The sequence below is a fragment of the Nematostella vectensis genome, chromosome 7, assembly GCF_932526225.1.
Source record: "Nematostella vectensis chromosome 7, jaNemVect1.1, whole genome shotgun sequence".
NCBI classification, from domain to species: Eukaryota; Metazoa; Cnidaria; class Anthozoa; order Actiniaria; family Edwardsiidae; genus Nematostella; species Nematostella vectensis.
This window is the reverse complement of record NC_064040.1, coordinates 1341569-1361180: the sequence shown is the minus strand read 5'-3', so window position 1 is coordinate 1361180 and position 19612 is coordinate 1341569. Positions and strand designations below refer to the sequence as shown.

At 40.4% G+C, this 19612-nt stretch overlaps 2 protein-coding genes across 8 annotated transcripts in view; one reads left to right on the top strand and one right to left on the bottom strand.

Moving 5' to 3' along the window:
- Positions 1-13830, top strand: part of LOC5511926 (zinc transporter 6) — a 22842-nt gene extending 9012 nt beyond the window's left edge. For 6 of the 7 annotated variants that reach the window (XM_048730555.1, XM_048730552.1, XM_048730553.1 and 3 more), the window contains 6 exons: positions 8415-8534; positions 8734-8836; positions 11834-11881; positions 12093-12161; positions 13089-13133; positions 13373-13830. In XM_048730555.1, coding sequence (XP_048586512.1) covers positions 8415-8534; positions 8734-8836; positions 11834-11881; positions 12093-12161; positions 13089-13133; positions 13373-13696 — 709 coding nt within the window. In that variant the 3' untranslated portion in view covers positions 13697-13830. Of the gene's footprint in view, positions 1-8414; positions 8535-8733; positions 8837-11833; positions 11882-12092; positions 12171-13088; positions 13134-13372 lie in introns of those variants that run through there. The other variant, XM_048730556.1, reaches the window with a different exon arrangement.
- Positions 13831-19612, bottom strand: LOC5511918 (lactoylglutathione lyase). Its single transcript, XM_001632240.3, has 5 exons — positions 19392-19612; positions 18919-19059; positions 18671-18738; positions 18017-18106; positions 13831-14399 (listed from the first exon to the last, which is right to left on the bottom strand). The coding sequence occupies exons 1-5, from the start codon at positions 19532-19534 to the stop codon at positions 14305-14307; spliced, it is 537 nt and encodes a 178-aa protein (XP_001632290.2). The 5' UTR covers positions 19535-19612; the 3' UTR covers positions 13831-14304.

The following is a 19612-nucleotide window of genomic DNA, read 5'->3' as shown; positions in this document are numbered from 1 at the left end:
CTAGATAAGGCTCTGACAAAACAAATAGATTAGTGCAGTGACACGATGGGTTCCGATATCACGCTAAATACGGGATTCGCTGATACACGAGCAGTCCTGCGCAACAGGAAGTGAATAATTGTATCATTATTGGCTAATGCGAGAGCAGGACTGCGCTTTGTGTCTTGTGACCACTTGCAATGATAAGCACTCCAACTCGCGTTGCTTCACGTTATAGCCGGCTTTATCATACTATTGTTATTTTTGGTTTGATAAGATAACAGCCGCTTTGCTAACAGTGAAGTAAAAAATATCTTGAAAGATAAGCACAAAACGGTGCAGTCGTGCGCGAAACTCGTAATTAACTCACAAGTTTTCCCGTTTCGCATCACTTTCATAACTATAGATGGGTTCCGGTATTACGCTAAATACGGGATTCGCTGATACATGAGCAGTCCTGCGCAACAGGAAGTGAATAATTGTATCATTATTGGCTAATGCGAGCGCAGGGCTGCGCTCAAGTTTTGCCGTTTCGCGTTACTTTCATAACGAGCCCAAAATTTCTCAAAATAAGCGAGTCCTTAACAGATAATTGAAAAGTACTCTGGATGTAGTGAGAAGTTTATTTTTAATCAATATGTTTGAGTCAAAATACGAAACTAAGCCGAGTAGATTAACCAGGTTAATTAACCAGGCGCTAGGTAGCAGTTCACGTGGGTTCCGATATCACGCTAAATACGGGATTCGCTGATACATGAGCAGTCCTGCGCTAAAGGAAGTGAATAATTGTATCATCATTGGCTAATGCAAGCGCAGGACTGCGCTTTGTGTCTTGTGACCACTTGCAATGATAAGCACTCCAACTCGCGTTGCCTCGCGTTATAGCCGGCTTGATCATTCCGAGTTTACTATTAAGCGACCAAAGATGGATATTTGTATGGTTGCATGCGCATTTACAACGAAAGCAAAGTAACAAGTCCGCCGTGGCCGATTAAGGCTTGCCAAGCTTCCAGTTGAAATTGGAAAATAACGCAAGGACTCTTCTGGGATACAAGGTATTCAAAGAAATATCATAAACTCCGAAAATAAGGAAGGCATTATATTGGAGTTAATCGATTAACTCTAAGGAGGAGATACACGAAGGAAGTTCCAGTATTTGAGAACACTGTTCTTAACGCGCCAAAACAATCCCGCCAAATTAGCACCTTTCAAGTAAGCTAAAAATAATACACATATCAAACACAAAAAGTATCAATTTGAGAAACTATAATAATAAAAGAGGACCTGTGAAAATAATGTCGCTCCTTTTTAGCTTATTGTATTTAGTCAAAGGAAGGTGTTTTCGTTCAGACTTTCAGAGGTTTTGTTTTACCTTTTGTTTGAGAATTAACAAAGGCTTTACCCCTGTTGACGTGTAATAACCAGATATTTATGTCATACAGAGTAGTCTGGTTATTATATGTCAACACCTCCTTGATGTCACCGAGATCTATAACGTCTGATTGGCTCAAACCGCGCAGATCTGCGCCGTGCAAACCCCAAATCATAGCTCGATAGCTGATTGGTTTAACCTTGAGCAGAACTGCGTACGGGGTCAGGACCCTAAGATGTTTCCACTTAATAGGTTTTTTTTCCAGTTTAGAATTGATCACTGTTTTATCTGTTAAGGACTCGCTTATTTTGAGAAATTTCGGGCTCGTTATGAAAGTAACGCGAAACGGCAAAACTTGAGCGCAGCCCTGCGCTCGCATTAGCCAATAATGATACAATTATTCACTTCCTGTTGCGCAGGACTGCTCATGTATCAGCGAATCCCGTATTTAGCGTGATATCGGAACCCATGTGAACTTCTACCTAGCGCAGAGCAGCTTATGCCCTTGTACCTGCCACTTGGTTAATCTACTCTGCTTAGTTTCGTATTTTCAATCAAACATGTTGTTTAAAAGTAAACATGTCTATAGTTATGAAAGTGATGCGAAACGGGAAAACTTGTGAGTTAATTACGAGTTTCGCGCACGACTGCACCGTTTTGTGCTTATCTTTCAATATATTTTGTACTCCACTGTTAGCAAAGCGGCTGTTATCTTATCAAATCAAAAATAACATTAGTATGATCAAGCTGGCTATAACGTATAGCAACGCGAGTTGGAGTGCTTATCATTGCAAGTGGTCACAAGACACAAAGCGCAGTCCTGCTCTTGCATTAGCCAATAATGATACAATTATTCACTTCCTTTAGCGCAGGACTGCTCATGTATCAGCGAATCCCGTATTTAGCGTAACATCGGAACATATTGATTAAAAATAAACGTGTCACTATATCCAGAGTACTTCTCAATTATCTGTTAAGTACTCGCTTATTTTGAAAAATTTCGGGCTCGTTATGAAAGTAACGCGAAACGGCAAAACTTGAGCGCAGCCCTGCGCTCGCATTAGCCAATAATGATACAATTATTCACTTCCTGTTGCGCAGGACTGCTCATGTATCAGCGAATCCCGTATTTAGCGTATTATCGGAACCCACGTGAACTGCTACCTAGCGCAGAGCAGCTATGCCCTTGTCCCTGCCACTCGGTTAATCTACTCGGCTTAGTTTCGTATTTTAACTCAAACATATTGATTAAACATAAACTTGTCACCATATCCAGAGTAATTCTTAATTATCTGTTAAGAACTCGCTTATTTTGAGAAATTTCGGGCTCGTTATGAAAGTAACGCGAAACAGCAAAACTTGAGCGCAGCCTTGCGCTCGCATTAGCCAATGATACAATTATTCACTTCTTGTTGCGCAGGACTGCTCATGTATCAGCGAATCCCGTATTTAGCGTAATACCGGAACCCACATGAACTGGTAACAGAGACGTGTTTCTTAGCGCAGAGCAGAACTTTACGAGTGTTGCTACTTTGGTCTTGGGACTACACATCTCAATGTTAAAGCGATAAAAGAACCCGATTTTTGTATGTGAACGTGGTGCGCAAAATAAGCGAGTCCTTAACAGATAATTGAAAAGTACTCTGGATATAGTGACAAGTTTATTTTTAATCAATATGTTTGAGTTAAAATACGAAACTAAGCCGAGTAGATTAACCAGGTAAATTAACCAGGCGCTAGGTAGAAGTTCACATGGGTTCCGATATCACGCTAAATACGGGATTCGCTGATACATGAGCAGTCCTGCGCAACAGGAAGTGAATAATTGTATCATTATTGGCTAATGCGAGCGCAGGGCTGCGCTCAAGTTTTGCCGTTTCGCGTTACTTTCATAACGAGCCCGAAATTTCTCAAAATAAGCGAGTCCTTAACAGATAATTGAAAAGTACTCTGAATGTAGTGAGAAGTTTATTTTTAATCAATATGTTTGAGTTAAAATACGAAACTAAGCCGAGTAGATTAACCAGGTTAATTAACCAGGCGCTAGGTAGCAGTTCACGTGGGTTCCGATATCACGCTAAATACGGGATTCGCTGATACATGAGCAGTCCTGCGCTAAAGGAAGTGAATAATTATATCATTATTGGGTGCTTAGGGTGACTACTCCCCACGGCTCTGGTCACCTAATTCCTGTATAACTACCTTCACGTGGTGCACCTGTCTTAGACAAAATGTTATACCAGGGACCGAACCAGGGACGGTATATTCCCTTCTGGGCAGATGGAGCCTGTTAGCCTTGGTAGGCAATCCATCTAGGGATTTGCTCACCCGAGTCACAGAAAAGACTGCTATGGCGGATCAGGCAGAAGATGCCCACTTTGGGTTAAATAGCTGAGAAGGCGTTGCAGCAAGGCACCGTGGAATGCTTAGGGCGTGACAGAGCACTAAAGACGTCACGGCCATCACACTGCGGCCAAGGAGGTCACCAGCCGTGACGACTCTTCGTACCACTGGATTCTGGCTTCTGCGGCAGAGAGAGTGGGATTGCCCCTGTGCAACGGCTTTTCCACTATAATATCTTTCTCGCACAGGTTTCGTTGTACTTTCATCTTATTATCTTTCTTCATCTTACTTCTTCAATAAGCCCTACGGCGATGGGGGATTGGCGAAAGCAACAGGTGGAGGTGAACACTGGGAGTTGTAGTCAAAAACCTGCACGTAGGCGGCCATGGACAGATGGTCGTTCTTTTTCTGTACCCAGGGCAGCAGACAAGTTCGGCAGCATCCATGGCGACTGAGCAGCCCTCTTCAGGACAGCACTGCTCACCCTAGTGAGGGAGGGACCTAGAAAAGGTGGTCTAAACATTGCCTGCCCTACTGCATCTGGCCAGCAAGCCGCGGCTGGCAGATCATCCATCTATGCGGTCGAAGCGATAGAAGAAAAAATAAACTACTCTTAGGAGCATGGAATGTCCGTACCCTTATGGACAGAGGAATCATAAGACCCCAAAGGAGAACAGCTCTAGTTGCCAAAGAACTAGCACGCTACAACATCGACATCGCAGCTTTGAGCGAGACCCGCCTCGCCGATGAAGGTTCTCTTACAGAACAGACCAGCGGTTACACTTTCTTTTGGAAAGGGAAGGCCGCACACGAAGACAGGATCCACGGGGTTGGACTGGCTATTAGGACAAGTCTACTGAAAGAACTTCCAGACTTACCTACAGGTGTCAATGAAAGGCTGATGAAGTTACGTCTACCTCTCTGTTACAAGCGCTATGCAACAATCATCAGCGCATATGCTCCTACCCTCACGAGCCCAGAGGAGACAATCGAGCAGTTTTATGACGACCTCAGTTCCATCCTGAGCTCTGTTCCCGCCGGTGATAAGATCATCCTGCTCGGAGACTTAAACGCCCGAGTTGGTCGGGACTACGAACGATGGGATGGAGTGCTAGGAAGACACGGCGTTGGCAAGATGAATAACAACGGCCTCCTACTGTTAAGCAAGTGTGCGGAGTACGATCTGGTCATCACCAACACTGTGTTCAGAATGGCAGACAAGTTCAAGACGACCTGGATGCATCCAAGATCAAAACAGTGGCATCTCATAGACTTTGTTATCGTCCGCCAGCGTGACATCCAGGATGTCCACGTCACCAGAGCCATGCGAGGAGCGGAATGCTGGACAGATCACCGCCTAGTCCGCTGCACTCTGAAACTTCACATTGCGCCACGTCACCCAAAGCGTCCAAAGCTTGTGCGCACGCCCTTCAACACAGCCAGACTCCAACAGCCTTCCTACCTACAGAAGTTCCAGAACAGCCTGAATGAGAAGCTGACTGCAAACGGGCCTTTGTCTGGAGATCCAAAGGAGAAGTGGAACCAGTTCAGAGATGTAGTCACCGAGACAGCAAAGACAGCTCTTGGCCCAAAGACGCGGAAACACCAGGATTGGTTCGACGAGAACAACGAAGCAATTGAAAATCTACTTGCCAGAAAGAACAAGGCATTCATGGAATGGCAAAACGATCCGAGCTCCGCTGCAAAGAAAGACAGATTTAAGTCCTTACAGTACTTGGCTCAGCAGGAAATAAGAACGATGCGTGACCAGTGGTGGGAGAAGAAGGCCGAAGAGATTCAAGGCTTTGCAGACTCTAACAACTCGAAACATTTCTTTAGCTCCCTCAAAACAGTCTACGGTCCATCGAAATCTGGTTCCGCTCCCTTGCTGTCAGCAGACGGAGCCACGCTCATCAAGGACAAAACTGCAATCAACATGAGGTGGAGGGAACACTTTAGTCAACTTCTCAATCGCCCGTCGTCAGTAGACCAGTCTGCACTTGACCAAATCCCTCAACAGCTACTAATCGAGGAACTCAGCGATCCCCCATCCATGGAGGAACTCACGAAGGCCATCAAGCAAATGTCATCTGGGAAAGCTGCAGGCAAGGACGGTATACCAGCGGAGGTATACAAGGCCCTTAGCGATGAGGCCCTGCACGCTTTTCACAGCGTCCTGATCAGCATCTGGGACGAGGAAGTAATGCCTGCCGACCTACGTGATGCATCAATAGTCGCCCTGTACAAGAACAAAGGCACTCGCACAGTGTGCGAAAATCACAGGGGTATATCCCTTCTCACAATCGCCGGAAAAATCCTCGCCCGCATCATGCTGAACAGGCTGATTCCATCCGTTGCAGAGAAAAACCTCCCTGAGTCACAGTGCGGCTTCCGCCCTGGTAGATGCACAGTTGACATGGTATTTACAGTAAGACAGATCCAGGAGAAGTGCCTTGAGCAGAATATGAACCTCTACGCAGTCTTCATCGACCTCACCAAAGCTTTCGACACCGTCAACCGCGAAGCATTGTGGATTATCCTCAGTAAGCTTGGATGCCCTGCAAAGTTTACAACCTTGATTAGGCTGTTCCACGACGACATGACGGGTGAAGTCCTGTCCGATGGTGAGCCCTCTGAGAGCTTCAGTATCTCCAACGGTGTGAAACAAGGCTGTGTGCTTGCTCCAGTGTTGTTCAATCTCTTCTTCACCCAGGTACTGCTTCACGCTGTGCGAGACCTTGACCTTGGTGTCTACATCAGGTACCGGCTGGACGGCTCACTGTTTGACCTGCGACGTCTTACGGCCAAGACAAAGACCATGGAAAGGCTTATACTTGATGCCCTGTTCGCCGACGACTGCGCGCTGATGGCTCACCAGGAGAATCATCTACAGACTATCGTGGACAAGTTCTCTGAAGCATCAAAGTTGTTCGGTCTGAAAATCAGTCTTAGTAAGACGGAAGTTCTCCTTCAACCCGCACCAGACAGTATCCCCCAGCAGCCATGCATAACCATCGATGGCACACAGCTGAAGAATGTCGACTCATTCGTGTACCTGGGCAGCACCATCTCCAACGACAACACACTGGACAAAGAGATTGCGGCCAGGATCCAGAAAGCGAGCCATGCATTGGGAAAACTCCGTACCAAAGTCTTACAACATCAGGACATTCGCCTGTCAACAAAGCTGAAGGTTTATAATGCTATCGTCCTCCCGTCACTACTATACGGCTGCGAGACTTGGACCCTTTACTGTAGACATATCAAGAAGCTGGAGCGATTCCACACACGCTCTCTGCGGGCAATCATGCGCATACGCTGGCAGGACCGCATTACAAACCTCGAAGTCCTAGACAGAGCTGACACCACAAGCATTGAAGCCAAGATACTCCAAGCCCAGCTTCGTTGGTCTGGCCACGTCATTCGCATGGAGGAGTCAAGAATTCCACGGCAGGTGCTTTACAGTGAGCTAGCGTCTGGTTACCGCAAGAAGGGTCGCCCAAAGAAGAGGTACAAAGACAACCTCAAATCCAACCTCAAATGGACAAGTCTCCTACCTCGACAGCTCGAGGCGGCGGCGTCCAATAGAACTTGCTGGCGTGCCCTCACAAGTAATGCGGTGCAGTCCTTTGAGGGTGACCGTCGTAGTCGCCTTACGGCTGCACGTCACCGGCGTCACCGAGCTGCTTCTGCCTCTGTCCCGACAACTGGCGTCCCATGCCCCATCTGCAACCGCATCTGTGCATCGGACTTTGGTCTGCGTAGCCACATGCGTGTCCACAAATAAGATGAGATTCAACGTATCGTCTTCCTCGGCTCGAGAGACAACCATGATGATGATTGGCTAATGCAAGCGCAGGACTGCGCTTTGTGTCTTGTGACCACTTGCAATGATAAGCACTCCAACTCGCGTTGCCTCGCGTTATAGCCGGCTTGATCATTCCGAGTTTACTATTAAGCGACCAAAGATGGATATTTGTATGGTTGCATACGCATTTACAACGAAAGCAAAGTAACAAGTCTGCCGTGGCCGATTAAGGCTTGCCAAGCTTCCAGTTGAAATTGGAAAATAACGCAAGGACTCTTCTGGGATACAAGGTATTCAAAGAAATATCATAAACTCCGAAAATAAGGAAGGCATTATATTGGAGTTAATCGATTAACTCTAAGGAGGAGATACACGAAGGAAGTTCCAGTATTTGAGAACACTGTTCTTAACGCGCCAAAACAATCCCGCCAAATTAGCACCCTTCAAGTAAGCTAAAAATAATACACATATCAAACACAAAAAGTATCAATTTGAGAAACTATAATAATAAAAGAGGACCTGTGAAAATAATGTCGCTCCTTTTTAGCTTATTGTATTTAGTCAAAGGAAGGTGTTTTCGTTCAGACTTTCAGAGGTTTTGTTTTACCTTTTGTTTGAGAATTAACAAAGGCTTTACCCCTGTTGACATGTAATAACCAGATATTTATGCCATACAGAGTAGTCTGGTTATTGTATGTCAACACCTCCTTGATGTCACCGAGATCTATAACGTCTGATTGGCTCAAACCGCGCAGATCTGCGCTGTGCAAACCCCAAATCATAGCTCGATAGCTGATTGGTTTAACCTTGAGCAGAACTGCGTACGGGGTCAGGACCCTAAGATGTTTCCACTTAATAGGTTTTTTTTCCAGTTTAGAATTGATCACTGTTTATCCTTTCTTTGTTTATTAGCATCTGTGGGTTTACGCCAATGCTTGGCCGTGCACTCATCCAGAAGTTTAACCCTATCGCCTTGCTCGGCATCGCTGGGGCTTTGTCTGTTCTCATTACAGATGCATGTGTTGATTACAAGTAAGTTTTTATCATCATTATCATTATCAAGTCTATCAAATCTGCATCTTGCATTGATATCAACAACTGTCAACACTATCATCAGCACTAGCCTTGCCATCAACTGTTTTTGTCATGTACATCATCATTATTTTCAGGCACAATACCCTTGTTCATCACCATTAGACCATAGCCTAAGATTATCTCATTATATTTTCAGCAAGTCGTTTATCGCAGACAGCCTGTGCGCCATGGTGATGACGTCAATCATTTGGGCGACCATGCTGCCACTGAGTGTGTACAGCGGCCAGGCCCTTCTTCAGGTGTGTTATAAATAGTGTTAACTAACATGTGTTAACGAACAGTAATACACTAAAGAAAGGCCATGTGTTAACTAACAGTAATACACTAAAGAAAGGCCATGTGTTAACTAACAGTAATACACTAAAGAAAGGCCATGTGTTAACTAACAGTAATACACTAAAGAAAGGCCATGTGTTAACGAACAGTAATACACTAAAGAAAGGCAATGTGTTAACTAACAGTAATACACTAAAGAAAGGCCATGTGTTAACTAACAGTAATGCACTAAAGAAAGGCCATGTGTTAACTAACAGTAATACACTAAAGAAAGGCCATGTGTTAACTAACAGTAATACACTAAAGAAAGGCCATGTGTTAACTAACAGTAATACACTAAAGAAAGGCCATGTGTTAACGAACAGTAATACACTAAAGAAAGGCCATGTGTTAACTAACAGTAATACACTAAAGAAAGGCCATGTGTTAACTAACAGTAATGCACTAAAGAAAGGCCATGTGTTAACTAACAGTAATACACTAAAGAAAGGCCATGTGTTAACTAACAGTAATACACTAAAGAAAGGCCATGTGTTAACTAACAGTAATACACTAAAGAAAGGCCATGTGTTAACTAACAGTAATACACTAAAGAAAGGCCATGTGTTAACTAACAGTAATACACTAAAGAAAGGCCATGTGTTAACTAACAGTAATGCACTAAAGAAAGGCCATGTGTTAACTAACAGTAATACACTAAAGAAAGGCCATGTGTTAACTAACAGTAATACACTAAAGAAAGGCCATGTGTTAACTAACAGTAATACACTAAAGAAAGGCCATGTGTTAACTAACAGTAATACACTAAAGAAAGGCCATGTGTTAACTAACAGTAATACACTAAAGAAAGGCCATGTGTTAACTAACAGTAATACACTAAAGAAAGGCCATGTGTTAACTAACAGTAATACACTAAAGAAAGGCCATGTGTTAACTAACAGTAATGCACTAAAGAAAGGCCATGTGTTAACTAACAGTAATACACTAAAGAAAGGCCATGTGTTAACTAACAGTAATACACTAAAGAAAGGCCATGTGTTAACTAACAGTAATACACTAAAGAAAGGCCATGTGTTAACTAACAGTAATACACTAAAGAAAGGCCATGTGTTAACTAACAGTAATACACTAAAGAAAGGCCATGTGTTAACTAACAGTAATGCACTAAAGAAAGGCCATGTGTTAACTAACAGTAATACACTAAAGAAAGGCCATGTGTTAACTAACAGTAATACACTAAAGAAAGGCCATGTGTTAACTAACAGTAATACACTAAAGAAAGGCCATGTGTTAACTAACAGTAATACACTAAAGAAAGGCCATGTGTTAACTAACAGTAATACACTAAAGAAAGGCCATGTGTTAACTAACAGTAATACACTAAAGAAAGGCCATGTGTTAACTAACAGTAATACACTAAAGAAAGGCCATGTGTTAACTAACAGTAATACACTAAAGAAAGGCCATGTGTTAACTAACAGTAATACACTAAAGAAAGGCCATGTGTTAACTAACAGTAATACACTAAAGAAAGGACATGTGTTAACGAACAGTAATACACTAAAGAAAGGCCATGTGTTAACTAACAGTAATACACTAAAGAAAGGCCATGTGTTAACGAACAGTAATACACTAAAGAAAGGCCATGTGTTAACTAACAGTAATACACTAAAGAAAGGCCATGTGTTAACTAACAGTAATACACTAAAGAAAGGCCATGTGTTAACTAACAGTAATACACTAAAGAAAGGCCATGTGTTAACTAACAGTAATACACTAAAGAAAGGCCATGTGTTAACTAACAGTAATACACTAAAGAAAGGCCATGTGTTAACTAACAGTAATACACTAAAGAAAGGACATGTGTTAACGAACAGTAATACACTAAAGAAAGGCCATGTGTTAACTAACAGTAATACACTAAAGAAAGGCCATGTGTTAACTAACAGTAATACACCAAAGAAAGGTCATGTGTTAACTAACAGTAATACACTAAAGAAAGGACATGTGTTAACTAACAGTAATACACTAAAGAAAGGCCATGTGTTAACTAACAGTAATACACTAAAGAAAGGACATGTGTTAACGAACAGTAATACACTAAAGAAAGGCCATGTGTTAACTAACAGTAATACACTAAAGAAAGGCCATGTGTTAACTAACAGTAATACACTAAAGAAAGGTCATGTGTTAACTAACAGTAATACACTAAAGAAAGGACATGTGTTAACTAACAGTAATACACTAAAGAAAGGCCATGTGTTAACTAACAGTAATACACTAAAGAAAGGACATGTGTTAACGAACAGTAATACACTAAAGAAAGGCCATGTGTTAACTAACAGTAATACACTAAAGAAAGGCCATGTGTTAACTAACAGTAATACACTAAAGAAAGGTCATGTGTTAACTAACAGTAATACACTAAAGAAAGGACATGTGTTAACTAACAGTAATACACTAAAGAAAGGCCATGTGTTAACTAACAGTAATACACTAAAGAAAGGACATGTGTTAACGAACAGTAATACACTAAAGAAAGGCCATGTGTTGAAAGACAGTACCCCTGTAGACATGCTGTCATTGTTATATCCACCCCTGTAGACATGCTGTCATTGTTATATCCACCCCTGTAGACATGCTGTCATTGTTATATCCACCCCTGTAGACATGCTGTCATTGTTAAATCCACCCCTGTAGACATGCTGTCATTGTTATATTCACCCCTGTAGACATGCTGTCATTGTTATGTCCACCCCTGTATACATGCTGTCATTGTTATATTCACCCCTGTAGACATGTTGTCATTGTTATATTCACCCCTGTAGACATGTTGTCATTGTGATATCCACCCCTGTAGACATGCTGCCATTGTGATATCCACCCCTTTAGACATGTTGTCATTGTTATATCCACCCCTGTAGACATGCTGTCATTGTTATTTCCCGTTTAACTTGCAGACCTGCCCTGTAGATATTATGAGCCAAATTGACAAGTGCCTACGAGAGGTAGGTTATCCTGATGATCGACAAAGGAACCATTTAATTTATTGTGCTGGTTTGTTAATTTATTGTGCTGGTTTGTTAATTTATTGTGCTGGTTTGTCAAATCATTGTGTTGTGCCGTATCGTTATTTTATTGTGCCTTTTGTTAATTAATTGTGTTGCTTTGTTAATTCATTGTGCTGGTTCATTCACTTTTATTCATTTTGTTAATCAGGCATCGACCCTGGATGGAGTTCTAGAGTTCAGGAATGAACATTTCTGGACAGTGTCGTTTGGAAGAATGGTAAGGTGACCCAGAATTATTTCTATAGAATTTTCCAAGTTCCAAGCCTGCCGACTAGTTGTGGGTTAGTCAGTGTGGTTGTATCCACCCTGGGAAATGACTGGCAGCCATAGAAACCTTGTCACTCAAACAGCATTCACCCTCTGCCACCTGGGATATCAGATTGTTAGGGAACCAAGTCATCAAGAAACCGTCCATTAAGCAACCAGCCCAACGGTTTGCCTAATGGCACTCTTCAACAATCAATGACTCAAGTCGTTAGGTAACCTTACAGCTTTTCGAAGGGTACCTTACGAAGTCAAGTAAATTGAAAGCATGGTACTGAAAGCACAACCAACTTTTGTGCTGATTTATTTTCGTTAAGTGAACAAAAGGGACTACTGACTTTTAGGGAGTAAATATGTTAATAAATAGTTATTGTTTCTTGCTAGGCTTTAGGTAGTAAATATGTTAATAAATAGTTATTGTTTTCTTGCTAGGCTTTAGGGAGTAAATATGTTAATAAATAGTTATTGTTTTCTTGCTAGGCTTTAGGGAGTAAATATGTTAATAAATAGTTATTGTTTTCTTGCTAGGCTTTAGGGAGTAAATATGTTAATAAATAGTTATTGTTTTCTTGCTAGGCTTTAGGGAGTAAATATGTTAATAAATAGTTATTGTTTTCTTGCTAGGCTTTAGGGAGTAAATATGTTAATAAATAGTTATTGTATTCTTGCTAGGCTTTAGGGAGTAAATATGTTAATAAAAATAGTTGTTTTCTTGCTAGGCTATCTCGTTAGTAAATATTTATTACTGACTTTTAGGGAGTAAATATGTTAATAAATAGTTATTGTTTTCTTGCTAGGCTATCTCGTTAGTAAATATTTATTACTTTTCTTAATTCTGTAGTTTGGCTCGTTAGTAAATACTTATTGCTTACCTTGCTAGGCTGGCTCTCTTCATGTGCGGATAAGACGGGATGCTAATGAACAGGTATGATTAATCAATGTATTTTGTTCATTTCTATGAGTGACAAAAAGCAAAGACCTTCTGGGGGGAGGGTTTGATTGTACAAACCTTTTGGCTCCCTTGTGTGAACTAGGTTCTAGCTGAGAGCTTCTCAGCTAGAAAGTTTAATGTTAGTATAAGTGAACCTCAATTATTTATTTTTATTATTAATTTGAGTGGCACTGTAATTAAAAATTGTCAAAGCTCACCACTGCTTCTCCTAGATGGTCCTGGCCCATGTTATCAACAAATTGTCTCACCTTGTGTCAGACCTAACCATCCAGGTCTTCAAAGATGACTGGATCAGATCAACAAGTGGCACAAAACTAGCAACTCTCTCCTCCCTCCCACAAACATTCCACCAATCACCTAGTCTTCCCAAGATCAACCAGTCTCCCAGCCCATACGTCGAAAATACAGCAAGCGGATACATGCCGTATAGGGCGGGGCACGGCCAGGCACAAGCACCCCTTGACAAGCCACAACAGAACTATGCCACGTCACCAAACAGTGGATACATACCAGCCAGTAAAAGGCACCATAAGTGACCCAATGATAGATAGCAAGATTATCTACAAAGGAGCATTATCTCTGATATATTTTCTTAAACACTGTGTAAAATTGTGGAAGATTAAAACTAAATCACAGAATAAGATTCTGTGAGTTACAGATCATATACAGATTGATAGATAGTGTGGTTGTTTTATTGTACTTTAATTGTGCTATCGGTACCTACTATCAGACATTATTATTAGTCAGAGGGCTTTAAAAATATACTATTTAAAACTACATCCACACTATTGTCTTTTGAGCTGTAATGAAAATGAAAAGATAAATTATGGCATACAAATGAAATTGTACCTAACTTCACTGATACTTTTATGCTTACACTCTTTTTACAACTGTTTTTTTTTTTTTCATATTAGTGGTCAAACAAAACTGACATTGTAATTGACATAAGGGTTTCGCCTGATCATCATTCATCTTCTGGTTTGATTTAATATTTTGGCTCTTACAACATCTCCCATGCAGCTCTACCTCTGCTGAAATTTTGGTCTGTCTACTTATATAGATGTGCTATATATATTTTATTTCTAGACTCATTATAAGTTCATTCATTTCCTGATGGCCTGCTTTGTAGTACCCTTGACCCTTTTCACTTGTGGCAAATGTCTGCTATTCCCTCCCCATTGAGTATCTCTATCCAGTAGCCATCAGGGTCTTGAATGAATGCTATCCCCTTCATTTTACCTGCAGTGAAATAAGTCAATCATTAGACAAAATACTTACAATACAATAAATGATCTAATAAACGCCCAGGGAATTTATTAAATTTTGATGGTCCGAGGGGATGCATTCAATAGATAGGAGGAGTTTATATGAAAGGGGTGTTTTTTTATATACTGATTTAGGCGCTGCCTAAAAGCGGAGCCAGCATTGAACACCTTTTGTGTTGACTGATCGAGGTATTTTTAGGGGATCTAGGATCCTGCTCTTTACTGAGATTTATTTATTGTACTAACCAAATGGATCCAAGCCTTATTCAATAATGATGTCCCATCATAGAAGTTCCATTATGAATATTTTTTTAATCAAAACAATACTCTGACAAGCTTTGCCCTTGTGCAGAAAATGTCATGGGTGTAACAGCATTCCAAAGATTCAAAATAATATATTTAGACTGTTTAGATGCCATACTGTAATTTTTATGTATTGATTAAGTGGCGATTCTCTCCTTCATTGGACCGCATATTCAGAAAAATGTCTGGGAATTAAAATCCTAAAATGTTTCTCCTTTCATGCATTACATATTGGTGCACCCCACTTTACCAAGTGGCCTTGTTGTTGGTGGCCTACTCCCAAATGAATGCAATGAAGAAAAAACAGATTGATTTTGGAAGCAAATCCTAAAAAACATCTAAGGCATCACTGACAGTGCTAAAATGCTAACTTATAATTTCAAACCAAACCCTTTCATTGATCTATGTTTGGGGTAGAGAGGAAGCAAAGAATATCAATTGACTAAAAAATAGTCGACGGGAGAGGAGATATAAAGAGAATTGACTCAACTTGAAAGGTTTGGTGAAAAAATATAACAGTGTTATGTAATGAAAATAATTTGATTGAGCATTTCTTGACATTTCCCCTTTCCCATTATCTTAACCCTTTCACCACCACAGGCCTCTAAAGAGGCCATGTCTATGCTATCCAAGCTATGTGAACAGAATTCTATTATTGAAAAAGAACAAGGTTGTTGCTAGTGTTATAAAGTTTAAGTATCTTGCCCTAAAATTACCCTTCCCCTGATAAAAGTTCTATTAATGTACATTTGTAAAGCTACATTCTGACAAGCTTTGTCCTTGTGAAGAACAAGTAATGGATAAAACAGGATTTCAAAGATGGAATATAGTGTCAGACACAATTTTAGATAAGATGCAATACTGAAGCTTTAATGTACCATTTTAAGTGGTGATTTTCCATCCCCATGGGAATTAATATCTTCAAATATACATCAAGTAATGCATTATATTTTGGTGTTTTTAGAAACCCTGGATCCAACCATTCCAATGAAATATATCTAAACCACTAAAATAAATGTAATGGGAAAGAGACTTGGAAAGATACTCCTAAAAAGAAGATATAAGGGAAAATACTAAATAAAATTTCTAATTTAAAAATCAAATCTGTTCATTAATATATTTTTGGTGTAGAGAGGAAATAGCAAAGAGCATCAATTGCATAAAAATACTCAACAGGGAGAAGAAAAAGAAAGAAATATGACTCTTCTTTAAATGTTTGAAAAGAAAATATAATAACAATAATGTGATAATTATATTCAGTACTTTCCTAAAATATCCCCTTTCCCATTATCTTTAGGTCGATAGAAAACTGTTTTCTTTACAGATTTATTATTTAAAAAGCAAAAGTTTGTTTTTAGTTTTATATAATATAAGTATCTTGTTCTAAAAAAAATATATTGAGTGTGTACTGCTGAATCACATAGTAATGCCCTAGTCATTTGAGCTCCCTCCCTTGTGGTCCTGGGGAAGTCAGGGGTTAATGTGGGATTTTAGATCACTTTTTAACCAGAATATATCAAGAGGGGTGGTGGTATTGACTGTTTTTGACTCTTAATTTGGAAACAGGCTTTTATTTAAGTCTAATCCCCCACCCTTTCCTGGGACCATGTGTGTGGGGGTATCAAATGACTAGTGAATAAGAACTCCCTACTGTTATCTTTCAAGACATGGTTTTTAATTCATAGATCCGACGAGCGCACGAATAACCTATCAGAAAGCAGCAAATAGAAGCCAGCGAAGTGCAACCCAAATGTCCCACAAAAGTCCCACAAATTGTACAACATTGTCGGATGAGGTCTGTGAATCCTGCTCGGGTTTATAAAAAATATAGACGTTTATTGGGGTTTTCCTGCGACTTAGGAAATAAAAGACAGTCATCTAACATGATAGAAATCGATTTGTTGTCCAAGCTTGGTGAAAATCTTGTAGAGAAGCATAGAAATAGATAACTACAAGTTTGGTTGTTGAATGGAAACGACCCGAATCCAGCCCGAAATACGAAAACTTGGAAATGATAAGATAAAGCGGTGCTTTCTTCGGTAGGTACTATAATGTGTTTATGTGCTTTCAAAGCTATTTTTGTCAACTTGCAGTGATTTAAGTGCGGGGAAAAGTAGAAGAGAATGCCGAATTTGCAGTTTACGCCTGACTTTTTTAACTACAAGTTTTATCGGCACGTGTCAAGATTTACAGCAATAATACAAACGACAGTCTCATCATTCTAATATGTAATTGAAGTAACCTAGGATAATATCAAACACAAGTTTAATGGTATAACTTACACTGTTCTTGTATATGTGAGTTGTTTGCTTTTTGTTTTCCGTTTCTTCGCAGAAATTTTACGTGTTTTTCTGCAATTTGAGTCTCTACACTAAAAGTGGCCGGTCAAAGAAAACAGGACTATCACTTTCTACGCTGACCGGAAGATGCTTATTTTGCTTGTCCAGATTCGCGGAAAAAGATCTCAAACCAATCTTTTTGCCGTCGATTGCCGACTTTTTGTGGGACCACATGGCTGTTATTGCACCATCTCTTTCCTGATTGGCTATTCGTGCGCGCGTTATTGACATGTCGGATCTATGAATTCTCATGTCTTCCAGTCTTTAGCATTAATCTTCTTTAGCAGTATATGACAAATGCAACACGATATTGGTTAGCCTTTATGAAATATTTCAACACAATCAAGAATAAAGATAGAACAAAGAATGTCAAAACAAAAGGTGTTATGCTCAAATAATTTGATTACTAAGTTAAGTACTCGCATTCTTAAAGTAAACAAAAAGGACAACAAAAAGCCCAATAACTGTCGTATCCTCAATAGACAATTACAAATCGCCTACGGCCGCGCTGGCTCCGCTACAAACTATAAAAATAAAACAAGTGGGGTCCTAGTCTCAGTCAGAATTATGTTAAATCAAAGAATGCGTAGCAAGCGTTTCTTGAAATTAAGCAAGGCCCACCCAGTAGAAGCCAAACTCAGATGAATTTTAATTAATCCATTTGGTTTACGTTTCCTGTTAAGCATCCCTCGAACATTAACTGATCAGTTCACTTCACTTGTGGTTTATTGTATGTTATTGTGTGTATGTACATGTTTTGAGGGATTTGGGTCATCATTAGGGTGAGACCCGCCTAGATATAATGGAATCAGAAAAAATTGTTGGACAATCCCTATTGGATAGTAATTGGAATTTTATACCCTAAAATATAGGTTGATCGCCCCTGTCTACTTTATGGAGATCCCCGTGGAAGAAATTATCAAACAGATGTGATAGGCTTAGCAATTACCTCCATCGGGCTTTTTCACAAATGGAATCCCCAGATTGTCAAACCTCTCACATGCCTTGTACACATCAGGAACAGCCACACCGATATGACCTGCCACATGAACAGACTGTGATTAACACAAACTATCGGAAAAAATACCACACCGATATGACCTGCGACATTAACAGACTTTGATCAACACAAATTATCAGAAAAAATACCACACAAATATGACCTGCCACATGAACAGACTGTGATTAATACAAATTATCAGAAAAAATACCACACCAATATGACCTGCCATATAAATGGACTGTGATTAACATAAATTATCACAAAAAATACCACAACGATATGCCCTGCCATACAAATGGACTGTGATTATTATAAATTATCACAAAAAATACCACAACAATATGACCTGTCATATAAATGGACTGTGATTAACAGAAATTATCACAAAAAATACCACACCAATATGCCCTGCCAAATAAATGGACTGTGATTAATACAAATTATCAGAAAAAATACCACACCAATATGACCTGTAATACCAAATAAATGGAATAAGGATTCCTTAGAACACTGATTTTATTATTATCCTAAATGAATCCAGACTTTATTATTGATGGAATTCTGATTATAATACTCACCAAGCCTTATTCTCTTACTCACCGAATCCTTTCGGCTCAGAATTGCCATTGTGGTGGGAAAAATTGGGATCATTTTCTGTCCCCCAGTTGCTGAGAGGAATACAAATGGCACAAGTATAAGCGGTAAGCACTGTGTGCATAAAGGCTTCTCCGCCTAGGAGCAGCCTTACCCCCCCCCCCCCCCCCCCATCCCCCGCCAAATACACACACACTCTGAAAACAAATTTTGCAAGGATATGGAAGGAAATGCCTCTCCAGCGGCATACTTACTGAGTCAGCTCAAGGCACGCCCTCCGCATGAACACCCATTTGGTCCTCTCCACTGGGTCACTTGGGATGTCTGCCTCTTTCTCATAACCCAGGAAATACAAGGTGAAAGTCATGGAGGGAAAGTCATACTTTGTCAGAAGCCTTTTAAAAAAAATAGTAAACACTGGCTTATGAACTGCAGGCAAGTTTGTTAATATAGGCACATTTCAGAGGGTAATGGCTATGCACCCCTACAGGAGCAAGGGAACGCTGACTCAACTCAAGTGCCTAGCTGTGCCACGTTAAATAAAGTTTATTGTTTTGTATTGTATTGTTCTTTTTATACATGATTATAACAGTGGGGTAGGTGATGATGGTCGTATGATGATGGTCATATTATAAACAGTGGTGGTGGTGGTGATAAATGTTCATTTTTGCGAAACAAATAGCAGATAATTTTAAACGCATAAAAATGTTTGGCGCAAAGCAGCCACCTCATTCCCATGACACGCGTGTAGAAATCCAGCGAGGCCTTTGGGTCCTTGATTCTTAGCATGGTCTGCTGAAATACGAAATCCTTAGTGCAAGGATCGGGCTGTGAGACAGCAGCAGCAACATCAGCGTCAGAGAGAGACATCTTTGTGCCAGAGACACTGAAAAAAATCCCAACAACAAAATGTCCGAATTTAGTCAAGGAGAGGAAAAAAAAAGGCGT

Bases quoted from the DNA above. Each gene is read 5' to 3' on its own strand.
- LOC5511918 (XM_001632240.3), bottom strand. From the start codon at position 19,534: ATGTCTCTCTCTGACGCTGATGTTGCTGCTGCTGTCTCACAGCCCGAT. The intron at 18,739-18,918 runs GTAAGTATGCCG...TATTCCTCTCAG, and splicing joins GCGTGCCTTGAGCTGACTCA to CAACTGGGGGACAGAAAATG. The intron at 14,400-18,016 runs GTAATTGCTAAG...ATTTCACTGCAG, and splicing joins TGTGAAAAAGCCCGATGGAG to GTAAAATGAAGGGGATAGCA.